Source organism: Vigna unguiculata, chromosome 4 (genome assembly GCF_037176805.1).
Source record: "Vigna unguiculata cultivar grain cowpea cultivar isolate G323 ecotype 2 chromosome 4, ASM3717680v1, whole genome shotgun sequence".
In the NCBI taxonomy this organism is placed as follows: domain Eukaryota; kingdom Viridiplantae; phylum Streptophyta; class Magnoliopsida; order Fabales; family Fabaceae; genus Vigna; species Vigna unguiculata.
The window spans coordinates 48,708,063-48,724,588 of NC_140795.1; the positions used below are offsets into that span (position 1 = coordinate 48,708,063).

Genomic DNA, 16,526 nt, shown 5'->3' on the forward strand with positions numbered 1-16,526 from the left:
GTTTAAATTAAGAAAGTTATTGAGTTAAATATGTTTTTAGTTTCTAAATTTCAATACATTTTGGTCCTAAACTTTAAAAATTAATGAATATAATTCTTTTAACTCAATTACGTTAACTTTTTTTATGTGTTGAATGCATTTCCTAATAGATATTGAATCGGAAATATGTCAAATAGTGTAAACAACTCTAATACTAACATAAAATGCATGCGACACATAAAAAAGTTAACATAATTGGATTAAAAGGACTATATTCATTCATTTTTAAATTTTAGGGACTAAAATATATCGAAGTTTCAGAGATGCACAAATTTCAATTTTGGATCAAAGTTCAGGGACTCAAAACATACTTAACCCAAAATTTTTAAATAGGTGTATCACATTATAATGATTAATTCATCATTTGACGTTGAATCTTCTCATAAACATCAAAATATGATCATTAATCATCACTACAAAAAAATCTCTGATCGATAACCAAATTTTAAGGATGAAAAATAATTAGTCAATATGTGACCCACTTAGCTACCAATTTATAAACTAAAAATTATTAATAACTAAAATAGTTTTTAAAGTAGTCTCTAAATTAGTCACTCTAGTGAACTTATCTCTAAATTGATTACTATTATTAACTACAATGATTTTAGTTATCAAAAAAATTGATCTCTAGACTTGTTCATTAGCAGCCAATTTAAATACAAATTTATGTATAAATATGTTTGATAGAGCTAATGTTAGTAACCAATTTAAAAACCAATTTACTATAATAACTAATTTAGAAACTATTTTAACTATCAATCATTTTTAGTTTATAAATTAGTATATAGATTGATCTCACTAATAAAAAAATTTCTTATAGTACATATCAATAATAAATAATAGAAGATTAGAACCAATCTTATAACATCACCAAGAGTAAGATTTACGAAGAATAGAGCATGTGTGGTTTAAATTTTTTGTCTTTGGAAATATATTTTTGGTCCCCACAAAAGAATATATAACAAAATTGAGTCCATGATGATAAACATTATAATAATTCAGGAGTTCTATCTTTAACGAAAAGCACTGTTTGGTCAGTTCCAATTTGAAAGCAACAAAAGTGTTACTTTTTAATTTCTCTCATGAAAATCGGTCACTAGTTCATCAATTCATGCACACTTTTTATTTTTTATTCTTATTGGTTCAAATTGATTAAAACCAATGATTTTATTGCATTTAATTTCATATTTAATGATTTTTTTTTTCTGATTTTGAAGGGTCTTTGTAAATTTAAACTAATAAAAGAAAATGTGTTTGAAATAAAGTGATGTCATCATTTCTTGTTTTTTCATACAACATTATTAGTATCAAGTGCCAATTAAATTTGTTGATACATAATTTCTGTTCAGAAACTTAATATAGTAAAAAAAGCACTTAATTTGTTATCATTTAAAGATGAATATTAATTAGTTCATGTTTGTTAAAATTTTAGTAAAAACGATAAATTTTAAAAATAATAGTTTTGATGTCCTTTTTAATATCTACATTAGTTTTATACATTGATTTTTAAAATTTTAACCAAGTTGTTTGAATCAAACTCAAATTATACATTCTAGTTAAACTAAAACTATTTTTCACTAGATGTAAAAAGCCATAACACATTTTACCCTACATTTGAATTCAAGTTATTACATTTTTTTTTCTCAAACAACATCTTAAATACAAGATCAAGCCAATTGAAGAAACAAAGGTGAGAACTATAGTTCTTTCTTAAATAGAAAGAATCCAAGAATGTTGTATAGAAGTGACATCATGGCTCCTATCACAAGCTATTTTGTAGACTCAATGGAACTTAAATTAGGGTTAATGAATGATGTGGACAAATAGAATCACATTGATGTATAAAAACTACAAGGTTCAATATTTTAATCATAGCTAACTAATTTGGCATGTTATCAAGAATGTGATCTCATAAATAAATGTAACAAAAACAAAAATCTCACTTGATAAAAGAGGTGCTTCCTATAAGGAAGCAAGGGGCAAAGTCAAAAGTGATATGAATGATAAATTTTACTCTTTTTTTACTTTATTTGTTTTTTTCTTACACAAAAACATCATCATGTGGTACCCATTTAAGCTAAGATAATGATACTATGACTTTCATTTTTCGACTTTTTATCTTTTACTTTTTGATGTGATTTAGTGTGGGACATTGATTAATGTACCACTATCTTTTTTTTTTGAATGAATCAATGACCCACGTTAAATTACCTTAAAGTGTAAAAAATATAAATCAAAAAATGAGAGTCATGATATAATTTTTCTTTTGAACGTAGAAACCCATTGCAACTCCAATTCTAAAAAATGACCACAATGCGACAAAGTAAGAGCGATCTAAAATCACCACATTTACTACAACTTTGCTATGTGCTTTCTTGAAAAAACCCTAATCCCTAGAAACCCTTTTTTCATTATTAACACCAAAGAGAACCTCATATTAGGTCATCATCAAAAACAACAACAACAACAATTTTTAAACAAATCCTTTGGTCATGCCAACTGTTTCATGTTGACTCCTTAAACTAATCAAAGATTCTTATCCATGATATAGGAACCAAAAAATCTCATCCACACAAATCACAAATCTAATTAATATATCCAAAATCATCCAAGCACTAAAGATGCAAGAGGGTCAATGAGATTTTTTTTTGCTATGTTTGATTAAACCATTTTTCATTTTGGAACAGTGACAATTGCATAGGATTCTAATCATCTTATGTACTTGTGTTAATTATTGTTTCCACTTTTAATAATCTGAGAGTGTTATCACCTAGTTGTGGTGTGCAAGAGCAAGCTAAAGTAGGTGGGGCATCGAAAAATAAATAAATAAAATTGGGTGGGACATAGAAGAAGATTAAAGCAAGAGTTGCAGAGGGTGTAAAAAGGTACATGGGAGAGGAACAAGATTCATTTTAATTTGTCATCATCTATCAATTTGTGCAATGGGAAAGTATTTCCATAATCAAAATAGTAAAACTAATTTCTGAAAATTAATCACTAAAATAAATTTTACCCTTTTATTCTGTGTGAATATAATTATCTTTGTATAAATTATTTTAAAGAGTTCAACTATGTATAAGTAGGAAGTCTCACATCGACTAGAGATAAGACAATTTCATAATATATAGGTGAAGTGCAAACCTCACCTTACAAACCGGTTTTGTGAGATTGAGTTAGGTTTAAAATCTACTTCTAACAGGGTATCAGAACCAAGTTAAAGTTAGAACCTATCTTAACGAACTAACTTTCTTGAACATTCTGTTTCACCCGTTATCGGGCCGCTAACGGACCACCCACTAATTTTTAGTCCCACGCACGAGATGAATATAAATGAGGGGGTTGAGTTAGACTTAAAACTCACTTCTAACATATCAATTATATCACTATTTTGTACAAGAACATATTTTGCATGTACATTTTTAGTATTAACTAAATTTTATGAAAATTCACAATCTTTTTGTACCCCATGATCTTAACTATTTTGAAAAGATTTTTTCTTTTGCATGGGTAAGGTAGCTTTAGGCTAGTTGGAGAATTTGAGAATTTGACCCACCCATGTACAATGTAACACGCTTGTGTTTACGACTTTTGTGTATGGGACTTAGTGGAGAAAAAACTATTGAGTTGAAACCTAGGAAACACAAGAAGTAAAAAGGAGTACGACTCTTGTTACAAAAATAATAATAATAATAGGTAATTATTCTTTGTGTAGTTTTAGATTAATTATCTATAAAAATTAATAAACTTGTCGTGATGATTTAATATTAAATATATTATCTTTTTTAATGTTGTATTTTTTATGACTAGTAGTATATATAAATATAGGAAAAATTTTCTTTTACACACCTCAACCCTCATTTGATACATTATTTCTTTACTTTTCCCTTATAAAAAAAGCATGTGAAATGAATAAATGAATGGAAGTGTGTCATGGTTTATTTACTTTAAGGGTCCACTTATAATAATATTGTTAAGTTTTCATGATTTTATCTTTGTTTCTTCATGTTTGAGAATTCCTGTAAAAATATTTTGTTCTACAATAATAAGTAAAAATATATTTTAACAATTACAATTTATACCCATAATACAAATTGATGATCAATGCTCATACAATTTATAATTAACATATAATGATCGTTTATAAAATTAATTCAACCGTTATATATTTTAAAATTGAAAAACTTGATTCACTTTTAAGAGAATTGCATGATTGCACTTTCAAAGATTAAAACTCTAGTTAATTTTTTTTATTTACACCGAGACCAAATTAAATAAATAATAAAATTAAGAAAAAAAGCATTAAAGTTTTTTGTCAATGAAATTCGTAATTAAGATTAATATTAATAGTGGCTAAAAATGTATTAAACATAACTATATTTGAATTAGTTTATTCATATTTTAACATTTCAGAAAGATTCTTCTTTTAGAAAAAAGAAATAAACATGTGTTCATTCCTCAAAAACTAATTGCATGCTTTTGGATATTATTCTAACATACATCATCACTCATCACCCTTGAAGCAAGAGTTTCTTGTTTCTGCATAATTTGCATATTTGAATATGAAATCAAAACTCAAATCTTTGATGCAGTTCCAAATACAAGAAAAACAAATCTCATCCGTTTCTTATGGGATTTCTTGAGAATATTTGAGGCATGGTGGGAGCAGAACAAAAGAGAGAAACATAATTTATGACACAGAGAAAGAATTGAGTCAGAAAAAGTTTCTTCTTCTGCAGAAGATTTCAGATTTTGGAGTAACAAGACCCAACATGTCATCATATTAGTACATATTCAGGGGATGAAAAATTTGCACCAAAATTTTGTTAAAACTTTTACCTCTCTCAATAACTCCAACTTCTGCACCCATGTGTGTGACAGTTTTTTTCACATTAATGTAAACAAAAAATTAGCATGGAAATATTAGGTACTAAGAATTAAGTCCTTTTGGTCTAACACACCAAACAATTAGGTATATCCAATTGCACATGAGATGAAGGAATAAAAGCAGAGAAAAAACCAACCAAACTAACCCAAAAAGGGAAACAATAGCTGCACCAAACTACAACCACACCCTCTTCAAAAGGCTAAAACTTACACCAAATCAGAATCTTCACTCACAGCACAAAAGGGTCACACACAGTTGAAAGCACAAAAAACACAAAACAAAACAACTCACAGTTCATTCATCTCTACAAGTTATCAGAATCACAATGATTTCATTTCACCCAAATAGCAGCAAAATCTCAAGATATATTTAAAGCTTCTTCTCATTAATGAAAAAAGAGAGTAAATAAACTACATAATATAGCCTCTAAACAAAACAAAAAAATCAAAGCAAAACCTACTCAATCCTCCTTTCTAACTTCTAAATATCATTCCCTTTTTCCTTCAAACTTTATACACAAGTTCTTGTTTCCCAACCTAGGAAAAGAAGAAAGAGCAATTACAAGCATTCAGAACAAAAAAAATTCACCTCCATTAGGATAAAGCAAGCAACTCCAACCATTCATGAACTCACAAACACACATGTATGTGAAGTAATGAAACAAACACACACATAAAACTTTGAAGTATGTGTCTGCAGAACTAGCCATTGATTTTTTCTCATCATGAACAGCTGAAATCACTTACTTTATCATATACATATATATATAGAAATTGAATTTTGAGCTCCAAATAAAAGTACACTACCCAAATCTCTCTCTCTTCTAAGACCTTGATTGCTGTTAGTTGAATGAAGTAGAATCATTTGGCTTTATGCAACTTGAACACACTCTCCAAATCAGGTGGCGTGAAGAACTCTCTGACACCGCCGCTGCCGCCGCCGCCACACCTGGTCGGAGGCCTGCACTTCCGCGGCGCCGGCGGGCACGGCAAATTGTCGGGTATTCTTGATTCTTTTGCTGTGGGTGTTGTGGAAAGTTCTTCACCATTATCGTCTTTGTTGTCACCGCCATTAACGCGCTTCGTGTTGATGGGTTTGAGAGACCGAACCGTGATTCCGGCGATTACCCACTTCTTGGATTCCGATTCCAGGTCGGAATGAGAGAACCCCATGTTGAAAAAAAAAAAGGGAAGAGAAGAACTTTGGGTGAAAGGTTCAAGCTTTTGGGTGAACAAGAAGAAGAAGAGGGAATAAGAGAAAAGGGTTTTTCAGTTTATGTCTTGAAGGATCAAAAGGAATGAAGAAAAAAAGAAGAGGGATAGTAAGAAAAGGGAGTATGAGTTTTTCGTGGGAAAATATGAATTTTCCGAGAAAAAGAAAGAAGAGAATGGGAGAGAGAAAGGGGGTGACCGTGTTTTTACGGGCAGAGCGAAGATGAGGTTTTGGCGCCAAAATTTCATTGGTTTGGGCAGCAACGGCTCTTTCTCCCGCCTTTGGTTTTTTTGGGGGGAATTTCCTATTTTACCCATTTTTTGTTTTAGTTTTATTATATTTTAATAAGTTTCTAGGAAATGATGTTTTTTTTAAACAGTGTGACACTAAGATCGGTGTAACAGTAATGAGTGTTGCACGACGTCGTTTGATGGGGCAGACTATTCTTATGAAATTTTGTACAGGTGTAACTGACCTGTAAAATATTATTTAAAAATAAATAGTTATGATTAAATTGATTGTTGATTTTTATTTATTTATTTATTATTTAGTTGAAACTTTAATTTTCTTTATTTTTTTATCAGTGATTTTATTTAATATAGATTGTTTTTAATTTATTTTCTTGCTACCTTAAATTAGTATGTGCTATATTGATAATTTAATTAAAATAAAAAAGTACATAAAACTAAGATTTAGTCTAACTACCATGTTTTTCCTGATGCTAGGAATATATAATTCATTTAAAATATTTTGTACTGCTTAAAAAATGTACTTAAATGTTTGAGTTTAATCTAAATTAAATTATAATTGAAATCAATTTTATAAATTAAATTAATATAAAACTAGTTTTGCAGAGGATCAACCCAAGTCCAAAAAATAGACTGTATCACTGAATTGCACGTGGACCTGTCAAATAACTATGAAATCCAATCACTCCATTCAAAGCAAAAGACCAGGTTTAAAATAATAATATAATAATTATTACTATTATAATAATAAGTGTATTATATCAAAATTGAAGAAACTATAATTTACCATAATATATTAATGACAAAGAAAGAAATAGATAAGATAAGAAGTACTTCCACTAAGTTGTTTTATTTTTTTTCATTTCTATAAATAAAAAAATTGTCAATATGTGAGATTTGGTATTTTACACAAGTACAAAATTGAATAACTGTAAAATCAGAAATAAAGTAAAATAAAATATCTAATTAAGATAGATGGTATGAAAAAAAGTTAGATTAAAAATATAGAATAAGTGATGTATAAAAAAAAATTGTTCCACAAGCTATCAACAAGTTTATCATGTTTGGCTTATGCTCTTTGTATCAATTATAATAATTAGTTTTAAATTATACTAATGAGTTTTTATTAGTCAGATTTTATATATCAGATTTTCCCTTTATTTAGGTTAATTGTTAATGCTAAATTGGTGGAGTTTATTCCCTGATTCTTTCCAATTTACGTTACCAATCTGTATATTTATACTACTGCAATCTAAGAATAAAATATCAATTCAAACTATATCTCTATATGGTATCAGATTAATACACGATCCTCTCATTCCTTACTTTTCCAGCACAGGACGCCGCTCCTTCCTTTCTTTTCTTTTTCTTCCTTTTTTTTTCCCTCTCATGGCCACCGAAAACTCCTCCATTAGAAACCCTTATGAGCCCTCTAAACCCTTCACTTGCATCACTCTCAGCAGTGTCACCAGGCTTCTTCCTTCCAATTACCTTACCTGGAAACTTCAAGTTGAAGCTCTCCTTGATGGCCATGATCTTCTCAAATATCCCGATGGATCCTTTCCTGCGCCAGCGACAACGGTCTCCACCACTGATGACCCTCCAGTGACAATTTCGAATCCTGCTCATCAAACTTGGCGTCGCCAAGACCGTCTTATATATGGTGCTCTCCTCACCACTCTATCCCCTGAAGTGGCCTCCTTGGTGTCTCAAACAACGACATCCCATGATCTCTGGACTCTTCTCCAACGCACCTATGCCAAGGCATCCCGCAGTCACCTTCGACAGTTGAAAGAGCGTCTCCACACGGCATCCAAAGGTACCCAATCCATCACCACCTACATGCATTCTCTGAAGCAAACTGCTGATCTCCTTGCATCACTTGGCTCTCCTGTCTCCGTTGAAGACATGACTGACCATGTCTTACGTGGCCTCGACGACGGCTATAGAGCTGTCATTGATGGTGTCAATGCAAGGGACACTGCCATTCTTTTTGATGACCTTCTCGAGAAGCTTCTCATTCATGAACTCTCTCTTGTTGCTGCTCAACGGCAGGTTCCTGCTCCCATGACAGCCTTGCATGCACATGCTCGACCCAACCATTATGACAAAACTCGGTCTGGGCAATTTTCTGCATCCTCAACTTCACGCCCTGGCAATCGCAAACCGTTTCTTGGTCGCTGCCAATGGTGCAATGTCAAGGGTCATGTTCTGTCTCAGTGTCTTACCTTCAAACAGCAGCACCCTAGTGTCCCACCGCCTCCTCGTTCCTCTTCTGCTACCCCTGGACAGGTTCAGGTCCATACTGCAACTGCTGGCACATCTCCAACTAATTTTCTGGTTGATAGTGGAGCGACCCATCATGTCACAAATGATCTTGCGAATCTAGCGCTTCATCATCCGTACACGGGTCCGGACTCACTGTTTATGGGTAACGGTTCAGGTTTAAACATCTTTCATTCTGGAACACTTTTACTTAATGATTTATCCCTCTCACATGCTTTGTGCGTTCCTTCCATGCAACAGAAAATCATTTCTGTCTCTCAGCTTACCAAACAAACTAACTCTGCTGTTGTTTTCTTGCCAAACTCTTTCCATGTGAAGAACCTGCAGACGGGTCAAACCACCTATAACGGCTTATGTGTGGATGAACTCTATCTCTGGCCAGCCAACTCTCCGTCCGTCCACTCTGCCCGCACCACCTCCTCTGCTTCATGGCACCATAGACTTGGGCATCCTTCCACTTCTATCTTTACATTTATTCAACAGCATTTTTCTTTGGGTTCACCTAAATTCCAGCAATCAGATTGCAACTCATGTCAAATTAGCAAAAGTCATAAACTTCCTTTTCATGAATCCACTCTTAAATCATCTTATCCTTTGGAAATAATTTTCTCTGATGTATGGACTTCCCCTGTTTTATCAATTGATGGTCTTCGCTACTATTGCATGTTTGTTGATCATTTTACTCGCTATATTTGGCTATATCCGCTAAAACGCAAATCTGATGTGCAAACTCTGTTTCCCAAATTTAAATCGCTGGTTGAAAATTTTTTTCATCACAATATCAAAATTCTTTACACGGATAATGGTGGCGAATATATTGGTCTTCGTTCTTTTTTAAGCACTCATGGAATAAGTCATCACACCACCCCACCTCATACACCTGAACATAATGGAATTTCAGAACGTCGGAATCGACACATTGCCGAAACCGGTCTCTCTCTTCTCCACCACTCAGGCTTGCCCCTCACATATTGGCCTCACGCCATGACAACGGCAGCCTATCTCATAAACCGTCTCCCAACACCAATTCTTGGGTACCAATCCCCTTATGCCAAATTACTCAAAATTAACCCGGATTATCATAAGTTAAAGTGTTTTGGTTGTTTGTGTTTTCCCTGGATTAAACCCTATGCTAACCATAAACTTGCACCAAAGTCTGCTATGTGTATTTTTGTAGGTTACTCGGCTGATCAACATGCTTACTTGTGTCTCGATCCCACCACAGGAAGGATCTACACCTCTCGCCATGTCAAGTTTGTTGAATCTGAATTTCCGTACAGCTCCCTAATACCTCAAGCCAGGCCGAGTGCAGAGCAACCAGCAGAGCAACCAACAGGCCAACTTCAGCTCTCCATACTCCATCCTATAAACCAACCCATGAACAGTACTACCCTAAACCCACCGGAGGAGGTCTCGGCTGCACCTTCCTCTTCATCCTTCACCAACTCCCCACCTCTGGTCCAACCCTCCCCTGGACACTCTGAATCCCCTCCAACCTCACCACCATCCCCACCATGTTTTGTGCCACCATCCCAACCCGATGCCAACCCTACCAACAGACCCCAAACTGATGGAGGTGGTATCATTACTCGGTCTAAAAACAACATTGTCAAACCCCTCAAAAAGCTTAACCTCCATGTCCATCCCTCTTCTCCACTTGAGCCCAACACCTTCACCCAAGCTCTTCGTGACCCTGATTGGCGCTCCGCTATGCAAACTGAGTTTGACGCCTTACATCGCAATCGCACTTGGGACCTTGTCAGTCGGTCCTCTACTTAAAATTTGATTGGTTGCAAATGGGTCTTTCGAATCAAACGACACCCGGATGGCTCGATTGATCGGTACAAGGCTCGGCTAGTCGCCAAAGGTTTTCACCAACGCCCTGGTTGGGACTATACCGAGACATTCAGTCCGGTTGTTAAACCGGTCACCATACGCACTGTCCTCACACTTGCAGTTCATCAAGGGTGGTCCATCCGCCAACTTGATGTCAACAATGCATTTCTTCAAGGGACGCTCAAAGAGGAAGTATTCATGCTCCAGCCCCCTGGTTTTGTCAACAAAAGTTTCCCTGATCATGTTTGCCGCCTCAAAAAGGCACTCTATGGGCTAAAGCAAGCACCACGCGCCTGGTATACGGAGCTTCGAGTGTTTCTACTTTCTCTTGGCTTTGTCAACTCAATTGCTGATGCATCTCTCTTTATCTCTCAAAAATCTGGTTCCACACTATATTTATTAGTATATGTTGATGATATCATTGTCACTGGGAGTTCCCCTACTGAGTTGTCCAACCTTATTTCCACCCTTGCTGCTCGATTTTCGCTGAAAGACCTTGGATGTCTCACCTATTTCTTAGGCGTCGAAGTAATTCGTTCCGCTACAGGACTGTTTCTTTCACAAAGGAAATACATAACTGATCTTCTCCACAAATCAGGCATGGCTAACACAAAATCATCCTCCACTCCCCTGTCCGCCAGTGCTCCCTTACTCAAGGATTCTGGTGATCTCCTACCTTCCCCAACTGAGTATCGCACCCTCGTAGGAAGTCTTCAATACTTAAGTCTTACTCGCCCGGACATCGCCTTCAGCACCAACAAACTTGCGCAATTCATGCAACATCCAAGAACGACGCATTGGTCTGCCCTCAAACGGGTGCTCCGTTATTTGGCGGGTTCTTGCAACAAAGGCATCTTCATCTCGGCAACTGCTCCGCTAACCTTTCATGCTTACTCAGATGCAGATTGGGCGAGTGATAAGGATGATTATATCTCCACCACTGGTTACTTGTTATATCTCGGTCGCACTCCCATCTCTTGGAGCTCCCGGAAACAACGCTCTGTTGCTCGTTCCTCAACCGAAGCAGAATACAAAGCCTTGGCTGACACGGCCAATGAACTTCTATGGGTCCTATCCTTGTTCACTGAACTTGGTCACATCCCCACAGCCAACCCGGTTATATATTGTGACAATCTTGGTGCCACAAGTCTCAGCGCCAATCCTGTTTTCCACTCTCGGATGAAACATATAGCCTTAGCCTATCATTTTGTTCGTGAAAATGTTCAAAAAGGCAAGTTTCGGGTATCCTTTGTATCTACTGATGATCAACTTGCTGATATACTCACAAAGCCTCTACTTCACCCTCGGTTTGATTCATTACTGTCCAAGTTGCCTCTCTCTTCCAGATCGTCCAACTTGCGGAAGGATATCAATTATAATAATTAGTTTTAAATTATACTAATGAGTTTTTATTAGTCAGATTTTATATATCAGATTTTCCCTTTATTTAGGTTAATTGTTAGTGCTAAATTGGTGGAGTTTGTTCCCTGATTCTTTCCAATTTACGTTACCAATCTGTATATTTATACTACTGCAATCTAAGAATAAAATATCAATTCAAACTATATCTCTATACTTTGTTGTTTTTAAAATCAATTTTAATTTCACAAAGAAAATCATCTAAAGTCTACCACAGCATTTTAATATTCTTCTCTCTTTAAAATGAATAAACTTTAATAATATTTAGTTTTATCTTGAAGATCGAATAGATTAAAAATCATTCAAAATTGATTAAAAATATTATTTATGTTTAATTTTTATTTATAAAATTAAAAATAAAATTCTATTTGGAACTAAACTATTCACGTCAGGATTGTAAAATCTTAATAATTTTTTTCTAACATTTGATTAATACTAAATTAAAGAAGTTTAACAATTTTTTGAAAAAATGTTGTTTTTTTAATTTAACATTTTATTAATATTTTTTTATTATAACAATAAAATCACTTAAAAATAACTTTATTATATATATATATATATATATATATATATATATATATATATATATATATATATTCCATGCATCACACGCAAGATCAGAAACAGTTCTGATTCTACAACAGTGCTGACAAAACAAGAAAAACATTTACTCTTAGATGAAGCAATAGGTTCAGAACCTATGTCATTCAAATAGGGTAAACTCATACACCATGTCATTTTCACAGTAAAATTGAGTGAAATTTTTAAAAAAATTCAAACTTGAGCATGATGTATATGATTAGAATAGGTATGTTGGAGTGTTGCATTTATCATATTTTGCATTTAGTGAACTGTGTAACTTTGTCGATAAGAAATCATGGCCACATTTATTGGATGGGTGACTTATTTTCCAAATTATTCAGATGAACAATTTAAAAATTTACAAGTTGGATAAATTGTACTTGCAAATACAAATTTATTATGAAGAAACTTTATATTTGCAAACCCCATTTCATTTTTGTTACTACACGGTTTTAGTTTTAGTTTTATTTTCCAAATGTCAAATTAAAAGTCCTAATTTCTTTTTGAAATTCTATATACTTTTAGCTTTTGGACTTTGAGATAACTCTTATTTTAGTCTAAATTTTAAAATAATTTCAGTTTTCCAAATATTATATTGATAGATCGTATGATGATACTGTGAATTGTTAGTGTTTTTTATTTGTGGAATGATACATGATTGAGTGAAATTAATGTGTTAAATTTGAGATATGTTACTCGTGAATAGCAATTGGATTAATTTTGTGATTGAAAGTTTTTGACACTTATGTTTGTGGTTAATTCAAGTTTGGTATGTGTTTGTCATCGGTTCTTAAGTTGCTTAAACTTGATTGGGGATGCAAAATTACAGAATCGTGTTTTGCAGGATTATGCAGGCTTGTTGGTCGAGAGTGAGCTTGCTCAACAAATCTAAAATCAGAGGCTCAATAATTTAGGAGTCGCCGAGCAAACCTAAAGTCAGGGGCTCACTAATTTGGGAGTCACTGGTCGAATACATGCTCGCTTAGTGAATCCAAAGTCTGAGAGTTTATTGACTTTGCAGTCGCTGGTCGAGACCACCCTCGTTAAGCGAATTTTAGGAGGATTTTCCCTCCAGATTCCTAGTGATACACTCGTTGGGCGAGCCATATAGTCACTGAACGAGTGGATATTTGTGCACTTTTTGCCTAGCAAGGAGATGGTTTCGTTGAGCTAGAATCAGAATCTTAGTAGTTGTTAGATGATCAATTCTAGAGCCGTTGTGATTTTTAGTTGTGATTTTTATGAATGATTGCTTAAGAAGTGATTGGTACATGAGATGTAATTGAGATTTGTTGATGCTATTCAAGGAGAATTAATGGTGAATTGTTGTAGTGTATGCATTGATGTAGGGATTCAATTAGAAGTTATTATGACACTCTAATAACCATTCAATTTTCAAGTATAGGGTATGTGGTGAGAGGAAAAGGTCTTTATCTGGGAATTTTGCCTTGGCCAAAGACGTTAACGGACTAACATTGTGTCTGGTAGAGTTTAACTCTTTGTTTATCGCTCTGCAGAGCATTGGATGTCACTACAAGTGCACGACTTACTAGGGTTCAATATTAATATCTATAATTGAGTCATAGCTTTAGGTCTTTGTACGAAATATGATGATTGATTTTGTACGACTTAAATATTTGTATTTTGAAATGGTTCAATATTTTTATACATTTGCTTACCCTTTTCTCTGTATCTTGTTTGTCTTGTTTGTTTTTTCTTTTGCAATGATCGCTTGATTAGTGTGAGCAAACAAGGAAGTTGTAGCTGGACCAGCTCAAGGAGAAGAGGATGCATTCTATCAAGTTAGCATATGGAATTCTTGTGTAAATTTATATTTCAGTATGTCTTATTTTGGGATGACTATAATATTGTATGATGTTGGTATTCTATGTTTTGTGATTATCATCTATGAAATGTTTTGTTTAATAGTTTTATACTATTAGATTAGATGTTACAAAAATCATGATTTTAGAAAAGAATTTGTGTCCTGTAAACAAAATTTGTTATTTTTTGTGATTGAAAAAAAAATTAATAATTAAAAAAATATTATCTTTCTTGAAGAAGGTTAAGATAAAATTAGCATATATTTTACACTAAGGTCATACCAAAATGGTAACCTTTTGAGAGGCTAAAACCTTTGAATAAATAAATAAAAAATACTACAAAAATTAGATGAGTGATGACAAAATATAACCCTAGATTGCTTCATAGTTAACTATATCATCACTAAATATAAGAAAGCAGTGTGAAATGTTTAAAAAAAAAAATCAAACCCCCACAAATGCAAATAAAAAAAAATAGTTTACCAAATAAATTTACAAAACAATAGATGAAAGTGTATAAATCATTATTAATTTACTTTATTAAACCCTACGAAACTGTATAGTGTTTCCCAAAAAATTGTAAACATGAGAAACCACATTTCAAAGGTATAGGTATATATATGTGAGTTCGTGTTGAATCAATCAATAATCCAACTTTGAAACATTGCATAATTTTGATTTTAATGTGTTTGGATAGAACATCACCAACTAATTTTCACTCGAAAACAAAAAGATGCATAAACTACCTTGTTATGCTAGAAAAATGACCTATTTAGAACAAATGTGTAAAACTCAACAATTAAAGTTGAAGTGGAAGAAATTTTCACCTATTTATTGTATCAAACCATATAAGAAGATTTAGTGACAAATAATACTCCTTGGTAATTGTGACTAAACTAATACCAATATCCCAAATGAGAAAAAGAAAACATTTCGATAAATTATTCAAATTGAGGAGAAAAATACGAAAAAACTAAGACCATCATACTTTAGATCCATTTATATTAAAAAGAATATTTTAAATATAATTAAATAAAATAAAATTAATTTATAAAATAAAACTTACAATTATTTAGTCAAATGTTGTCTTGTAAAGATGAAACATACACCTTTGGCATGAATTGAATTAAATGACTATAGAATTTGATAGTTTGATAAAGTAGCTAGGCACATAGCATCCACATAATTGATTTGGTAGTCTTAATTGGAGACCAATACCACACTCCAATAAATAAATATTTGGTATAAATAATTTGTAACATCTTATTTACTCTCATTTAATATTTTAGGTAAAAGTTTTGCATAACTCTCTCTAATATATGTTTGCCAACTTGCAAGCTACTCAAGAGTAAAAGTTTACATAAAACACAAACCTAACTGGTATGAACTCTTCGAATATATATATATATATATATATATATATATATATATATATATATATATATATATATATATATATATATATAAAAGAGTATACTATCGAAAAATAATTATTTGTAAAACCATTTTATATTTTATAAGAATAATAATATTTTGATATTTAAAAAGTCTTTAAATATTTTGAAATTACTTTCTATTATTTTTATTCTTTTTATCAAATAATTCTTCTTTATGATTATTTTACACGATAGTTGTTAGAATGAGTTTTTTTCCATTTTCAGTCAAATAAAAAAATATTTAACACCGAAAATAACAATTTAACAATTCATCATAAAATAAAATAGTCATAGAAAAATAAACTTTATATTAAAAAAAATGATAAATGATAACATCAAATAGGATTGAAGAATCTTTCAATTTATACTACTTCAACTTCAACATAAAGAACCGATTATATTAATTGATTATACAACATAATTCAGTATAGTTTATATTTTGTAACAATTACTAATAGTTTATTATATTTATAATTAGTAATAAAAGTGATTTTTTTAATTATTATTCAGTGTACACATTTTATTATTTGATATCTATAAATATAATTTATTTTATTATTTTTTATTTTTGTAAGAAGACTATCTACAATGAATAATAATTATCGGTTGAATGCTATGTAACTACAACACTATACACTTTTATATTAATTTTTTATAATTTTCATATAAATTTTAGTATTTTTTATTTTAATAACTGTTAAAACATTTAATTTTCAATTACATGTTTTTTAATTTTCATTAGTTATAAAAGAAAGTTAAT

General features: G+C 32.3%; 1 protein-coding gene across 1 annotated transcript; it reads right to left on the reverse strand.

The window, feature by feature from the left end:
- Positions 1-5,290: 5,290 nt before the first annotated feature.
- LOC114182403 (cyclin-dependent kinase inhibitor SMR3-like protein) lies at positions 5,291-6,310 on the reverse strand. Its single transcript, XM_028069272.2, has one exon. It carries the CDS (start codon positions 6,094-6,096, stop codon positions 5,785-5,787), a length of 312 nt encoding a protein of 103 aa, XP_027925073.1. The 5' UTR covers positions 6,097-6,310; the 3' UTR covers positions 5,291-5,784.
- Between the last annotated feature and the right edge of the window lie 10,216 nt (positions 6,311-16,526).